Below are 16,425 nucleotides of genomic sequence, written 5' to 3'. Positions count from 1 at the left end.
TTTCCTGGCAAGAACATCAGGAAGAACAGGAACTAATAGAACCATTCTAACAAGTTTAAATGAAATAAAGATTCAATTTTTTAACATTTGTGAAACTTGTTTTATTTTACAAATTCCCTATAAAAACAAGGAAATTGGGATCTTGATTCATGGCTATAAAAGCACTCGAGTAAGCACTGGAGAAACCTGAAGTTTGTGCCTGGTAAGACACAGACTCCAGGGTCTGAGTATTGGACACAGCACATTAGAGGAGGGTTAAGAGCATCAGGCTGGCAACAGGCTGGAAGAGTTTGGGAAACTGGATGAAAAATCTTCTTGCTGTACTCCAATACTCAACAGGAAATCCAGGGCTCGGGGGTAACTTGTTATTTTGTGTACTCCTGCCTACAGAAGGACCTCCCTAAGTCCCATAGGTAAAAGCAGCTGGAATCATTAATTTCAATTCACACCATGCTTTCTGCTTGCATAGTGTGAATTAAATGGTTTGTGAATGTTTTTAGAAATGGTGAGAAGGAAGTTCAAAGCAACAAAATAAGTTGTCCAGCTTCACACCACCACTTTCAGTAGCACTGTGGCCAGAAATTAATCTTCTGGCCAGAGCCCTTAGAAGGAAGTATCCTCATCTGACCGCATCCATTACAGTTTCAATTAATAGATTACCATGCAAACCATGCCAAAAGGAAAACAAGAGTTTTCAAGTAACTTTGTGTGAAAAAACTGTCAGCAAAGCATACAAACAACAATTGGCAGAAGTTAAGCAAACAGGACACAAGAGGACATGGGGCTGGGGGGCCCTTCTGATTAAGAATCCAGACCCCACCATGGGAAAAACCAGATCAACAAATCCCAGTTCATGCCCTGTTTCAATCCCAGCCTTGCCTGCTGCAGCCCCAGGAAGGAATCCTTCTCACTGAAAGTGCAGAAAGTAGATAAATCCCAGAATAAAGAGATCGCTATAGTATTTAAAGTTGGTAAGAGTGAAACCACTGAAGCCTGAATAATTTGCAACTTAACAGGCATTTAAATGTAGCCCTGCATATAACCAATGTTTAAATGTCAATGTGAACAAAACAGAATACATGCAATTTATCAATTTGGCCATTTGAAAAAATACAACTATAAACATGTAAATTAGCAAAATACTCACCGACACTGAAACATCCTCTATTTTTCTTTTAGCACTGGAATCAAATAAGACATTCCGTCCTCTTCTTTCACAGTCCTGATACACGATCAGTCGGATCTGACTTGGGTCAAACTCCGGCAAAGGCCAGCTTTAATTAAAAAAGAAAAGAGCAGAAGGATCAATTACCACAACTCTTTATTATACTGCTCTTTCTACATTATCTGTATATACAACTTGATTAAAACATGGAGTCAAGCAAATTCAATGCCATTTCATCAAACCCTTTGATCCTGTAGCCAGAACTACGCCCTTTGTTTTCTTTCCTTTCCCCTACATGTGCCAAATTACACTGTCATCAACTGCACCAATCCTCTACAACTGCACAAAATAATGTGTGCAGCATTAATAGACCTTGTGCTCTGTATTGTGATATATTTTCTTCAAGTTCCAGCTATCTAAAATCAACATCACAGAACTTAGTTTTTGTGTTTAAAGACACAAAAAACCCCCAAGACGAATAATCACAGGGTGGTTTGGGAGAACCACCTGATTCTCTCCACATTAGCCACTGTGACTCAAGGGCATGGTCAGCAAACCACACAAAGCATTCCTAACACACCTATTCCCAAACTAGTTTCCAAGGGAAGGAGCTTTCCTGAAGCCTCAGAACCCTCCCTAGTCCCACTGCTCCAGAGGAGGTCTCAAAGGGAGAACTTGAGGGGATCAGGCTTGGAAACCATTCCATAATCTTCCCTTTAAGGGTGCTTTGTAATCACCATCTTCTTAAAATTTTCATTTTAAAAAGCCAGCCATCACTTTAAAGCCCAGCAAACATTGTCATCCATTGGCTTGGGAATCCATTTTCACTGACACCATCTCAGTTCTTGGAAGACAGGAAACAAGATACCGGCTGTATCCATGAAACCACCATGAATCATCTTTCAGATAGTTTGCAAGCCATTTCCTAGATCAAGTGAAATTCTGTCTTCCTTACTCTTGGCTTTTAGGCAAGTAGTGTAAGCATGAACCTCAAGAAGCCAGAAACAAGGCAGTGGAACAAGCCACTAATGAAGGATACAGATTCCCAATCTGCAGGAAGATGTACATGCATTTCAATGTAGACCCATAACATGGGTTAAACCTGGCATGTTAGACACCAAGACAACAGTAAATTTTTCTCTCTTCTAACTCAGCATCCAAAGGGTTTCCTGCTCTGCACCCACACTTTATGTGTCCAACAAGTCCTGTAACAGCAGAAAATCCATTTGAACACCAAAGCCATCATCACCTATCAGAAGTTTTTAAGGCTGCTCAGTTTAGGTACAGAAGTCTTAGAGCTAGTGTAGTCCCAATGAGGTGAAACTAAGCATCAAGACATACAGTTACTCTCCTGAGATGGAATCTATTTCCTAATCTGCCCATCCCCACCATTTAGCAACAAGAGAGAAAAACGGAAGCTGCAGAGAAGATGGTGTGCAACAAATGTCCAAATCAACTTATTACAAGAAAAAAAACCTTGAGCAACTTGAGCTGAAATAACTTTATGTCTAGATTTGGAGGCAAAGAGCCACGCACCCTCTCATTTGGGCACCTAAGGCCAAGAGTTACCTGCAGCACAAAATGCCCACACAAGGTGCAGACACCAAACGGAGCAAATTCTGAACCAAGACCCAAGCGCAGTGACAAACCCAGAGCCAAGCTCACACTTACTGGAGGCTCTCCTATTTAACCCCATCTTGCACTTCAGAAAACGTAATAAATCAAAAATCCCTAGTCTGACACATGCCTGGGGTGTTAGCAACTGAAAGGCACAAAAGGCACTAGAGCTGGGATGGTAACTGGGAAGAGCATGACTTTGGCTAGAAGAGAGGAGGACTGCTGGATAAACTGGCTTCTTCCTGGAGGAACAGCCTCCATACATTTAGTCCAGAAACGAACATTTTTTCCAGATAGGCCACTGTGGTTCCTATAAAGAAACTGTGTGACAATAATAATGAATTGCTTGCCAAAAGGATGCTATTGCTTGCTCCACCCTTGCAACACGTTTGAATTTCCTTCACACTCAGACAAAGCATGTCTTCCATTACCTAGTACTTTTGATATTTGACTTTGAAATTACTGGCAAAGAAGGCAATAGCTGTTCCAGATCTTAGGAAAGTCTACTTATAAAAAGCTCCAAGAGCAGATTACACACTAAGAGGAGAGAAAGCTAAATATAAAACTCTTGCTGTATTCAGAAACATATTCGATGAAGTTAACAAGAGCTTGTTTACTTCTCAGCTTCTTCACATGACATTTTAACTTTCTCTAGACAAGCATTTAGTAGCTATTATCCATCATAATTTGTGATAATTCCAAAGAAGCACTATCTCTGTTACATAATAGCATCCTTAAGCACATTTCAGCCTTGCAAAAACATTCCCTGGCAATAGCGGGCCACTTCCCAAACCAGAAGAGCCTTTCAGAGAGCTGGGGGAAAGTTCATTCAGACAGACAGTAAACAGAAGGCAGCCTGGCACCTCCAACTCACCCCCACCAGCGAGAAGGAAGCAGGACACAGAGCTTTGCATTTGTTGTTAGCAGATTTAAAATACCGTTAAGCTTGATATCTGAATAGATTATCCCCAGAAACATAAAATTCCTACATGCAAGAGGCATTCTCAAAACAAATACAACAGGGCAGCACTCCAGCGCTCCTCTTCAGGCAGATGAAAACTGACCTAGATCTTCTGAATATAATTAGTTCTGTTTATAAATGGAAACTAACTTTGACATTTAACTGATGTTTTCTTGAGATTCCTACAGGAAAATCAGGAGACGTGGAATCAAATGTTCTAGCAATGTTAATGAAAGGTGAGTCTCCATTTCCCACACTGCTCTGGAAATGACAGTTTCTTAATGAGATGAGGACTTTCTCCTACATGACCTATCTGCCATTCTTTGATTTTTCCTTGAAAGTGATGAGGTCTAAAGAAAAACCCCAAAATTAACCCAGGACAAAAAAAAAACAAACCACCCACAAAAACACAAAAACCACCACCAAGAAAACCCAAAATACCTTTCACCAGTAGAATTGTTTGTGACTTTGCCACACAGTGCTGTGAGTTCGGGCATGGAGCAAAAGAGAAACTGGTGATAAACAAATTCCTTCTGAGCAGAACACTGCTCCTGTGGAGATCTCCACTACACAAGTGGGTATTCCTCTAGAATGAGATATTCAAAAATAACTATATGGAGTAGAAATCCGTTGACCTGTAAATGCTGTATGGGATGTTTCAAAAACAAAATCCAGCTCTCACACCATGACAGACTGGTTGAGGCTGGAAGGGTCTTCTGGAGGGCATCCGATCCAATGCCCCTGCACAGACACTCATGCAAGTACAAGAGTGCAAAAGAAAAGGAATTCTTTGGGAGAGAAAGGGAAAATTCTGTATGAATAAAGATGGAATTATTAGACACTAGCAACAATGAGATCAAGATCTGAAAAGTGGTATTTTAATGTATATTCACACTTAAGCCCTACTGTTGTTCAGCTCTTCCTTTTTTTCATCCTTTCTGCTTTTCTGCCCTTTTTATCTTCAATCACCAGGAACATTACCTGTAGCTTACATTTACAAATCCATTCCATGCTTCCTGACACCTCTATTATAGAGATTCATAGCAATCCAGAATTCCAACTGCTCTCTAAGGGTGAATTTTCTTGTGTTCCTGGAGTTTATTGCCACCATCAACATTTCTCAGCAAGAACTGAATGGCCGTAAATTGGTATTATCTCACTCTGTGCAAGTTTTAATAGATGACACATGAGACAGAGAAATCCTTCATTACCACTCCAACAATTAAAATACAGGATTTTCCCCCGTAATTGAATCCCAGTACATTCCTTCCTCCTCATTTCCACCTAGAACATGAACAAAACTTCTTCATAACATTAAAGCTTTAGCTTAGTATTATCTTCCCTCCTGGCTGTGACTTTACTTTAAAAACTGTTTATATTAACATGGCTTAGATAGTATCTGGTTACTTTTTAATAAAAACAGATACTTTAGAAATCTTAAAGTAAAGCAACTGAAGCAAAATGATCAAGATATTAAGCACGTAGGAACTGGAAAAGAGTTTTCTAAAAAGTAAAGTTGCTCAAAATCAGAATAGGACTAAACATGTAAAAAGTAAGTTGAAACTATCAGTCAAACTATTGTTTTCCTACATCATGTTACCCATAGTTATAAAAATTGCCTGGTGATGAATCACTTGGAACTATTTTTAAATGCATCTACGCAAATGATATTTATAGTTTATGCCAGCTTATCTGTTCTGCATGGTTTTCATGTTAGCACCTTTTTAAAGGGTGACAGGAACCGCCCAGCAGAGCAGACAGGCCCACCTTGCCCATGCTCCCCTTGCAGGCTCTGGAGGAAGGAAACATCTTCCTTCACTCCTGCCAAACGAGCATCAGAATGGAGGCACAGGGATTCCAGAGCTTACCTCCAGCACCTGCAGATGATTCTCCAGGTATTATCCTTGTAGCAGTGATGCTCAGACACAGCCAACTTCTACACAAGCTTTTGACAGAGGCTGCATCTGTCATGAAGAGCTAACATTGTAAATAGGAGGCTGTTCCACTGAGTGCACTGGGATTTCAGATGCAGATGCACATCAAAGCACACTCACCTGTACCTAAACTGCCCAGTATATAGGATCCTGCAGTCGCTCTGCTACAGGTAAGGGTGATCAAGTAACTGTCAGCAACAGTAAGGGTGATCAAGACCAGAAGGAAAACGGTCCATGCTTAGTCCAACCATCCTATCATACTCCTCTCAGCCCTGAGGTGTCTTTTCCAACCAGGAATTCCCTTCTCTTGCCCAAACACCTCTGCAGAATTCTACTATCTGTTGTTAGATACCTTTTTCTTTTGGTTTTGAGAAGATACACCAAAAGTTGAGTATACAGGATTAATGCGGAGGGTACATTACTATCTTCTTAATTCACTTATTATTTGACCATTTTTGCACAAAACAGCTGCATAGACCATTCTGAAAGATCACAACTAATTCAGAAGCAATGAAAACAGAACTGTAATGTATGTTAATGATGCTTGATGCTTTGGAAGACCATTTGCTCTTAGAGGCATGGGCAGGTTATTTATTTCTTTAACAACAGCACCTGAAACAAAAAAGAACTTCCTCAGGATTTACAAGACAACGATGATCCAGGGTGAATGGCTGATTTGCAAAGCTGGCATTTTAAGAGGAAGATTCCGTTTAAGTGCTGGTGACATAACACAACCATAAGGCTGCACAGAGGAAGAAAGTTCCCTGAAGCAGAGAAACCACGGGGCCTATCCTTAAAAAAAACGTTGCAAGATACTTGTCTTTACAAGAGCTGAGGTCATGTCAGGGCTATGTGACTGTGGCGGCGAACACTTGCTGATTCTGCACAGAAAAGCAGCATCTGTGCCTGGGCCAGGGCAGGAGGGAGCCCGCGAGGGTGGATTGCGAAGGAGCTCACCCAGCGTCCCGAGTGACTCTGCCCTCTGCCACCGTGACCTCAGCTGCGGTTTCACAGAACTTGAGGGACCTGGGGTCTGGGTGGCATGGAAGAACAGGCAGATGGTAGATCGTCACAGGGACAACCACCAACCACCTTTGACTGCCTGCAGTGGTGACATGTTTCAGGTTTATCCCATGGAAATAATGTTTCTTTAAAATACAGAAAAATAAATCCAAGCCCCCTGCTTTTTCATCCCTTGAAAGAGGGTGACATGTCCACAGGCACAGCAGCACTGTGGAGGACAGCTCCCTGCTCAATCGCTAAGCTGGTCTCGTTATTTACCAGCTTAGCAATCCTCACCTGGAATAGATGCACTTCTTGAGCTCCAGGAAACTTGCGCTGCTTATGCTAAGTACATATTGTACACCAGGAACAAAGTGCGTCAGCCAGGTATTTCACAGGTATAACAAATTTGGACCTGAATTTAACCGGCTGCCAAGCTCCTTGGCTCTATCCAATTCTTTATCTGTACATGAAGTTGACTTTGGTTTGTTTTCATTTTTTTCTCCCTTCTAATGAGAGTCACTTGACTCTCATTAAGATATCTAATTTATACTCTAAAGTCCAATACATGAGCCAGATGCTTTTCCACAAGCAAAAAGATATAATATTGACAGGTTAGGTGCAGCCTAGTCAACACAGTAATCATAATCCAGAGTGTTATACTGAAAATACATTGCTGAGAAGGTTTTGTTAAAGCTGTGTAGTATGTTGAATAACTTTGCAATTCACACATCTTGCAGAATTTACAATCACTATTAATAATTTCATAAAATATTTTTGGGACTAGTTCACTTATGTCATTTCAAAAAGTACCTGTTCAGGTTTTAGCTGATTTATTTACATGCATGCATGCAAATATTTGCACATACACACACAAGTTTTGAAATATGTTGTAACTAAAACCACACACAAAAGAGACACAGCTCCTTTCAGTTAAATCCACTAGCACTGAACAAAATTACATTATTCAAGCTGACTGCACTTCCCTTTGCAAAGTTACAAGATAGAATCAATTCAGGCAAAAAACATTGCGCCCTTTAGCATAAAATTATAGTAAGAATCATTTAAAAAAATCTCTAGAAGAGTCACATCTCTGGAAAAGAAGTATTTTCATCACAGGGAAAATAATAAGCTTTCAAATAATTAAAATGATCCCAAGAACTGTGCAGTGACCATACCTGGGAAGCATCTTTGTCCCCCGAGCAGTTCCAGTTTTCAAAATCCCTATAAACTCCTGTTGTGCCTGGCTGCCAACTCAGGTTAATAATAGCAATGAGCCATATTCATCCAAAACCACAAGACTGTCAGGTGACATATCAAGAGGTCTGAATTTAACTCAAACAAAAGACTCTCCATGCTGCAATGCAAAAGCCTTAATCCTAGCAACAGGAGCACAGAAACCACCTTAAGGACAGCAGTGTCGGGGTTCGCACCAGGCTGCGTTTGCACTGCCCCGGAGTTTCATAACCCAAATCCTGCCCCGCAATTCTGCACAGCCTGGGATTTCTGCTCGAGGAAAGAGCGCCCGTCTTCTCCGCTCCCTCGTCTCTTCCAGGGCTTGCTGCAGAGCAGATCAGTGTAATTCACGGCGAAGCCAAGCGCTGCCCTGGCAGCGCCGGCCCGCACCCGTCAGTGCCATCCATCCGCCTCCCGGCTCCGTCTCATCACCGAGTCCCGGGGCACCCGCGGCCGCCGGCCGGCACCTCCGCGCCGCGGCCGCCGGGAATTCAGCCCGCTCGGCGGGGGACGGGGGGGCGAAGCACGGCGGCCTCCTCGCAGCCGGCACCCCCAGCCCTCACATTCCTGGGAGCGGCGGGATGCTCCCGGCGGAGCCCGGGCGCGCGGGTGGCCGAGCCCGCGCCGACAGCCATCATGTGACACAGCTGTCACCGCGGGCCACCTGCGGCCGCCAGCCCCGGCGACACCCCGCGCCCCGGCCCTCCCTCACACGGCGGCTTGGGAGCGCTCCTCCAGGCCGGGGCTCGGCGGGAAGGGCAACGAGCAGCCCCCGGCCGCCCCCGCTCGCTGCTGCCTCTGCGGCGCGACTCCCGCATCCCGCCCGGCCCCGCTCCCCCTCCCCCGCAGGAACAAAGAGCGCACTGTGTGCTCCGCGAGGGCTCATTAATATTACACGGGAAGAAGCGGGGACGTGCAAGACAATTGGATGGCCGTAGACGGGGAAAAAATTAAATACGCAAAATAATGCGCTCAAAGAAAACCCGACCAACCCGGGTGGCTGTAAACAAGGCTTCCCGATTGTGCTCTGGCGGTAACCCGGGTCATGCTAGGAAGGGTACCCAGACATCACAACAGCGAAGTGCGTTTTAGCGAACATTAAATAGCAAAGAACTACTTGACAAACTTTTATCTCTAAACTGTGGGGGAGGAATGAGACAGATGGACAGGGAAGGGAAAAAGGAACTGGGCATTCAAAAGCGCAGTGCACATTAAAAGCCACCTAGTCTTGTCACAGGCATGGGGATGGGGCTAATCACTCATACTACTAATTCTGTATGATCTTCGGACAAAACTCAAGTTCCTACTTCATTTTTTTTCCCAGTGTCTGAAAACCTGCAAGTTTTGCCAATATTTTAAATACATAAGCAGCAAAAATAGATTTATCATCAGGATCTCCTGTTCCACTGCATCCCACAAGCCAATGCTATCGATGGTTCCCCTGTATCACAGAGTGGGTGAACTGGTGCACCTGTTCATGGGCTTTGGTTCCAAGACCATACAATCCCAAGAGGTCAGATGGTGCTCATCATCTGGAATGGATTCCAAAGCAGAACATGAAGCTCCCTGTTCTGCTGCACATCTTGTGGGTTAAATTCAGGGAGAAATCTTTAATCACTTGCCACTACAATGGTTTTGTTGCTGTTTTATAGGATGGTAATATTTTTATGTTTGGTGCTGGACACGTGTTTTGACACAAAAGCAGCAAAACGAAAGAGAGATAAAGCCATTATCTTTTCTTACCATGCTTTACAGGAAGTTTCTCATTTAGAAAGGAAGAGCTGAGGCCGTGATGCAGCAAACACATACATTATAGACTTGGCTTTTAATATATGACTAGTGCCAGGGATGTCAATGTAATTACCCACATGAGCAAAACTGGGCATGTGCTGGTTACAGGGCTCATGCCTTAAGCCCAAATCTTGCCTTTAAAGCTTAAAATGCCAAGCTTTGGGAGATAAAAGCAGTAACATCTGACTACTACCTACCTTCTTGATCTAGTGTAGGAATGTGCAGTGCACAGTAACTTTCTTTACCTGTGTGGCAAAGGCCCCACTCTCTAAAGGTTACTGATGTCAAAAGTGACCTTTTTTCTTACACATGCAATGCTGAGAAGTGCCATGTATTATGTAAACATTTATTTACAGGAGTAACATCTAAGGTTTCCATTTTACCTCAGGGTAACCCGATGCATATTAAAAGAAGTGCTTTGAAAGCTGACCCAGCCTCCATCCAACAACTGACCAGGAAAAATACTGGAAGGAATTTCTCTGCAAATAGAGACAGACTCAAATTGTACAGAGAGTAAACAGTGCTTTAGCCAGATCAGTGAATATTGCTTGAGGAAGGAATTCAGATATTCAGTGTTTGTTTATACACCACTCCCATATCCAAGAATACACTGGAGCATCTTTAACATGAGATATGCACTATCCTCTTCTCTAGGTGTACATCCAGGCCTCTCTTTAAAAGGGCGAAGGCTTTCCTTTTTAGTGTGCCTAAAATTTGAGCTTGAAAAACAAAGCTGGTAATATTACTTTGCTTCAGAAGAACACTTACGTTCAAAAAAAAAAAAAAAAAAGTTATCAAAATCTCCTGCCACAGCCCATCACCTGCCAGGGAGATACTTCAGTATCCATGCACCTCTACCCAGCTGCAGATGGGAAAGGTGTAGGTGATGGTGTTCAACTACATCCAGCAGCCCAGAGCCCAATGGACCCTCTGCAGACCCCCATGCCCAGCCGGGGCTGGGGCATGTTCTTAAACACACAGAAGCCAAAACAACCTTCAAAACCAAACAGCACCAAAAATAATCACTTCATTCACTCTATCCAAAGGCATTTCTGAAAACACTTTAAACTACTGCAAAGGCTCATACAGACCTTTTGGGTATAAATCATCTGATTTTAAACTAAGCAGACAACAGAGTTTGTCCCAACCACAGGCTAAAAGACTAATGAAATTATTAATTTTTGGTCTTCACTGCCTTAACAAGTTTTTTCAGTCCTTCTTCTGGAGGAAGCTTCCCTCAAACATACTGTAAACGCACACAACAAAGAGCCAGCGAGTGAGCCAAGAAATGTTTATTGCTTAGTAATGCATGAAGGTAGGAGCTGGAAGCCACACTAGACGAAAAGAGAGAAAACCAATTAGGATTTATTTGAAATCGGACTAGAAATATTTGGATACTATTTCTCTACAAAATACTTGCCTTGGTAGGATTACCACTGAGCTAGACTTCTAAAAAAAATGTGCTTTCTGTGTGAATTTTTGTATCCCTGAAAAAAGAAAAATCCTCACTGGTGGAGAGGAAGAATGGAGATGTTAAAGCATGAACCTTCCATATATACCTGGAGCACATACACAAACCTGCACACACAAACACAAGCCCAGCCAAAGGTCAGCAGGAGTCCAAATGATGAGAAAGACCACTGCAAACAGCCCTCAGGAGTCTCAAAACCTTGGCCCTCCATTCTTTAAAAGAAACCAGATTGTTAAATGCTGGAAAAAGTGCTTTTGATATGAGATTAAAAAAAAAAGAAAAACAAGTTTATAAACTCTCCATACACAGGATCACATGATTGTCACTACCAGCACAAGGTCTCATGACTAATAAAGTGGAATAAACTGTCTCTACCAGCATTGTAAAGGAGCATCAGCAACTACAAATCTGCCTATAAGCATTCTTGGAGGGTAGGATATGAGACAATCATCTCTCTTTTAAGAATGTGGAGATCTCAGCAGATTGACTATCCACTGTAGTAATTTTTCATGTCATGATAAAAATGCTGAAGAAAAATTACTATCAAAGTAAAAATCTGATGCATGGTTAGGCTTCTGAAACATTGGTGTTCATTTTGTACTGCATTTCCAATCGCAATCTACTATAAGACACCGAACAAACCTCCATAATACCAACTGGTACTGCAAGACAACAGGGCATTTTCCCCCTGCCAAACAGTTATTTTATTGTGCACACTCGGGTGTGCAGAGCAGACTCTTCTACTGTAGCTATTAAAGTGTAAATAGCTCAGCATTGTGTGCGTTTAATGAAAAGTTGGGGAGAAAAAAGTTCCAATACAAATTGCTTTTGATGAACATAGTTGGAAATAGCATAGTTGTTGGAAATAAAGACTCTCCTAAAATCCCCCAGAATTATGTAATGCAGCAGAGGAGGGTTGTGGGGGGCAGCCTGTGTTCCCTCCTTTATGCTGTGTAGTTCTGGAGATGTCGCAAAAGGTTCAACAATCTTTAAATCCGCACACAAAACTAGCTTGACAAAATAAAATCAAGCTCACAAGCTCGGATTTATCAACTGCAAAGTTTGCTTAGGGAACTTAATGGTGAATTGATGCTTTTTATTTTGGAAACTGTGAATAGTAGTAGATGAGACAATGAAGAGAGAAGACAAATGAGAGTCAAGGTTGACTGCAAGACCTCTTTCGTCATGAAAATGAAGACAGAGAAATCACTAAGGCTCCACTATTGTTAGCAACCCTAATATTAATAATAATAATAATAAACCCTAGAAAGATTCCTGATGGAATAAGGGTACTTTGGCTGAATACTCCTAACATTTTCATTTTTTTAATAGACAAATATTCAGTTCCCTGTATTTACCTTCAGCTTAGAGTATCTTTAAGGCTTTTATTTTCAAGCACTTCCCAGAAACCATAAGGACTTTGACAGTTTTATTCTTTTTGCACCACTGAAAACTGAGGTTTTCAATATGTTACTTCAGGAGACATTAAAATAAAAGCTGCAAGGTGCATAACTGAACTGCTGGTGTGCTCGAGCTATGCCTGACACGTCAGCTGATTCTTGCACCAAGCAAACACATCTAAATAAGCTTTTTTTAAAATCAGACACGTACGTCTAAAAATAAATATATTTTTGAAGGCTTAAAGACTAGACTGTAAACAGCTGCAATTTTTTTATGTCATGCTTTTTAACCTGTGAGCTGTACCAGGGTGGGTGATGCTGTGCCCAGCGTGCCAGAAGATAGTGAGCCCCTGCCAGGGCATCTGCCCAGACCCTGCTTTTTCCACCATGAAACCCCCTGGCCTGGCTGCAGGCAGCCAGGATACCTCCAGCCTGGAAATGCCACCCCATGGAGAGCCCAAACCATTGGTGCCTCCAGTGCCAGCACATGACAGTCACAAAACCTCCAGCTGCAGGCACTGGCACCTGCTGCACAGCCCTGTGTGCGACCCGGGAGCCTCTGCTGTGTCGGGGTGCAGGGAGACATCTGCTTATGCTGACTAAAACATCCTGTAATACTTGTTTTGTGAGTTTTATAAGAGGAAAAAATATGGCTTTGGTGGTGAAAGTCATCCAGAGCAGACAAGGCAGCATGGGGCTTGGAGCATTCCTTGGCTGTAGGCCACGGTCCTGTAATTGATTAAGGTGGCTGCGCTTGTGACCGAGTGATAATTGAGAGCCTAATAAATCTCCACGCAAGTATTTGTCACTCAGAGATGGAAAGCAATTGTTATGGACCTTCATAATGAGCTACAAGTGGTAAAATTACAGCTAACATTAAAAATACCAAGAAAGCACACAGATCAGTCCCAACTTCTTTGCTCAGTGTTCACATTCTCAGTTAAATTTCCAGGAGTGTCAAATGCACAAGGCTTTCAGCTAAATCATTCCCAGCACGAACTCAAATCAATCCAATTCCTCAAGATTATGTTGAGGACTCGCTGGTCTTCCTTCCCCCTACCCCAGATCTCATTTATCTGCATAGGCAGCATTGCTTTAGCTGAGGTCTACGTGCTATTCTTTTCTCTGGGAAAAAAAAAGAAAAAGAAAAAAAAAAGGCAGAGCTGCAGCTGTTCAGGGTTCCTTGGAAAAGGAGGAAAACAGAGGTAAGTAGTTATTCTCCAAAGATTCACAGGGATCAGTGCCTGAACAGCATTTTACTCTGTCCCTCATGTGACTGTTTAATTAGGTGTTGATTCACTCAGTCATGAGACACAAGGAAACAGGGCTGCAAGCCTCAACGTCAAAGTAATGCCTGTTCTGCCAGTTTCTGTATTAGCAAAGCACAAAGGGGACATCCAGTTCTGAGAAGCAAAACTTGTGTTTTCTTGCCCATAAACCAATCCATCACATCATTTCAACCTTTCCATATGAATTATTTCAGAGAAAGATGCTTGTGAATTCCCTGATCATTCTCACGTATAAGAGTCAGGACCAGTGCAAGTGTCCATAGGGTGAGCTCCCTGGCCAGGCTCTGAAGCCCTGAGAGCAGAGTATCCCCTTCCATCTGGTAATCCAGGTCCAAGCTGCTTCAGGATATCAGGCTTTCTTCTGGGGTTTGTTTGTTTGCTTTTGGAAAAAGAATACAAGCTATTTTTCCGTGGCTTTATTCCTGTTGTTAATTTCTTGGCCTCCTTAGCAGCAAAAAGCTTCTCTGTTATGGGGTCTGGTTCCCATAGCAACAGGCTTTAAAAATATCAAAGAAATTTTCAGGACATGGTAAACCAATTTCACAAACTGTGTATGTTTGTAATAGGAAAAGCTGGCAGACAATTATTTATATGTACTCAGTTCAAACAAGGTTTGATGTAGGGATAATGCCAAGATGCTGCTCTCAGCCCAAAGCCTGGGGCTGTAGAGGACTACAGTGAACCTAAGCTTGCTATGTTACCAGGTCATTTACCAATAGATGATGATCATTTTTTCAATGAAGGCGACATTTAAGCTCAGTATGTCACTGAAATGCATTAAATGCCAAAAGCTTTTTTTCCTGAAGAATACAACCCCCTAAACCTTTGATTTTAAGCATTGTGTGCTTGTAGTCTCACCCTCCTCATTCGTGTACATTTTAGCACTTATTTAAAACACATGCCTAGTGCTAAGCACATCATCAGGTTCATTGGGAGCAGTCAGACTGCTTACAGACTTAGAGCACGTGCCTAAGCACAGTGCTGGCTCAGTCTTATTGCCCCCATCAGCTTTCACCAAAACCCCATCTCAGTTCCACTGCAATCTTTCTGCACACAGAGTGGTTACCTGCTGCCATAAGCCCAGAAGACTCTAACCCATCCCTTAAGATAACCCTCAAAATCTCTAACTATAAAGTACATTGCATTTCAAGACTGTTGCCAGGTTCTGAACCAGAAACAATTCGGAATGATTTCACAGATCTACCAAGTAACACTAACAAATATCTAGGTGGACTGGACCTATCCTACAGGTGCTTTCCAGGAGGGAAGACTTTTCTAACTTGGCTCCAACCCATGCACTGAACATCCCTCCCTCACTGGCTCTACGAGTCAAACAGGCCCCTACTTAACTTGCAGAAGGGATGAGATCTTGATTTGTGCAGATATTGCAAGAGCCCCAAGACTACTGTGAGGAGCCTAGACTGCTTAATTCTCCAAGGCAAGAGTCATGCTGCTCAACTGTTTTCCAAATTAAGCATGTAAAGGTGACCTGAAACTATTTCAGGTAGATTTATATAGAGCAGACACTAAAGACATTGGTTGACTTCACTTTTATGTAACTCATAAGGACAAATAAAATTCAGATGCTTGAACAAGCCACAACTTCATTAAAATTGGAAACCTGCCCCCCCCCCCCCCCCCCCATATCAGAATATTGGAGCAGCCTGGCACCTTCAAGCAAATGCACCTTAACTGTGAGGTCCCAAATGCTTTGGTTCCTCATAGCAGAAGAACACGTAAAAATGCATTTAGCTATCAGCCAAGGCCTGCTCAACCTTTAAACTAAACTTAACAAAGTGCTCTACTGGGTTTTGCTCCATTGTGCTTTGCTCACTGCCACAGGGAGCTCTGTACCCTGAGGCTTTCCGCCATCCCCTTCAGTTTTCTAAGTATCATTACATGCTCACGGTTTTGGGTTTCCAAGAATGGCAGGAATGGAAAATACAGTGCAGGACTGGCCATTGCCCAAGCTCCTCAACACAACTATCCATCTAGAGGGATTTTCCACAGTAGAAAGACTGAATGAGTCAAGTATTACTGAGAACCCCACATGACAGATACAGAATCACAGAACCACTGGGTTGGAAGAGACCTCCAAGATCAGTGAGTCCAACCCTGCCCTAAACGCCTCAACTAAACCATGGCACCGAGTGCCACATCCAGTCTTTTTCCAAACACATTCAGGCACTGCAACTCCACCACCTCCCCGGGCAGACCATCCCAGTAATTTATCACCTTTTCTGTAAAAAACTTTTTTCCTAATATCCAACCTATATTTCCCTTGGAACAGCTCAAGACTGTATCCTCTCGTTCTGTCAGCTGCTGCCTGGAGAAAGAGACCGACCCTCACCTGAGCACAGCAATCTTTCAGGGAGTTGTAGAGAGTGATCAGGTCACCTCTGAGTCTCCTTTTCTCCAGGCTAAACAACCCCAGCTCTCTCAGTTGTTCCTCACAGGGCTTGTGTTCCAAGCCTCGTTGTCTTCTCTGGATGGGCTCAAGCATCTCAAAGTCCTTCCTAAACTGAGGGGCCAGAACTGGTCACAGCACTCAAGGTGTGG

The 16,425-nt window shown here is 42.8% G+C and overlaps 1 protein-coding gene across 2 annotated transcripts in view; it reads right to left on the bottom strand.

Annotated features, from left to right (window-relative positions):
* The window catches only part of FNIP1 (folliculin interacting protein 1), a 64,794-nt gene that overhangs the window by 35,406 nt on the left and 12,963 nt on the right, over positions 1 to 16,425 (bottom strand). For both annotated transcript variants that reach the window (XM_066197053.1, XM_066197054.1), the window contains exon 2: positions 1,148 to 1,274. In XM_066197053.1, coding sequence (XP_066053150.1) covers positions 1,148 to 1,274 — 127 coding nt within the window. The remainder of the gene's footprint in view (positions 1 to 1,147; positions 1,275 to 16,425) is intronic.

Source organism: Chamaea fasciata, unplaced genomic scaffold (genome assembly GCF_029207755.1).
Source record: "Chamaea fasciata isolate MVZ Bird 193981 ecotype frontalis unplaced genomic scaffold, bChaFas1.0.hap1 SCAF_15, whole genome shotgun sequence".
Taxonomy (NCBI): Eukaryota; Metazoa; Chordata; class Aves; order Passeriformes; family Sylviidae; genus Chamaea; species Chamaea fasciata.
Note: the sequence above shows the minus strand (reverse complement) of the source record. Positions and strands in the feature narration are given on the sequence as shown.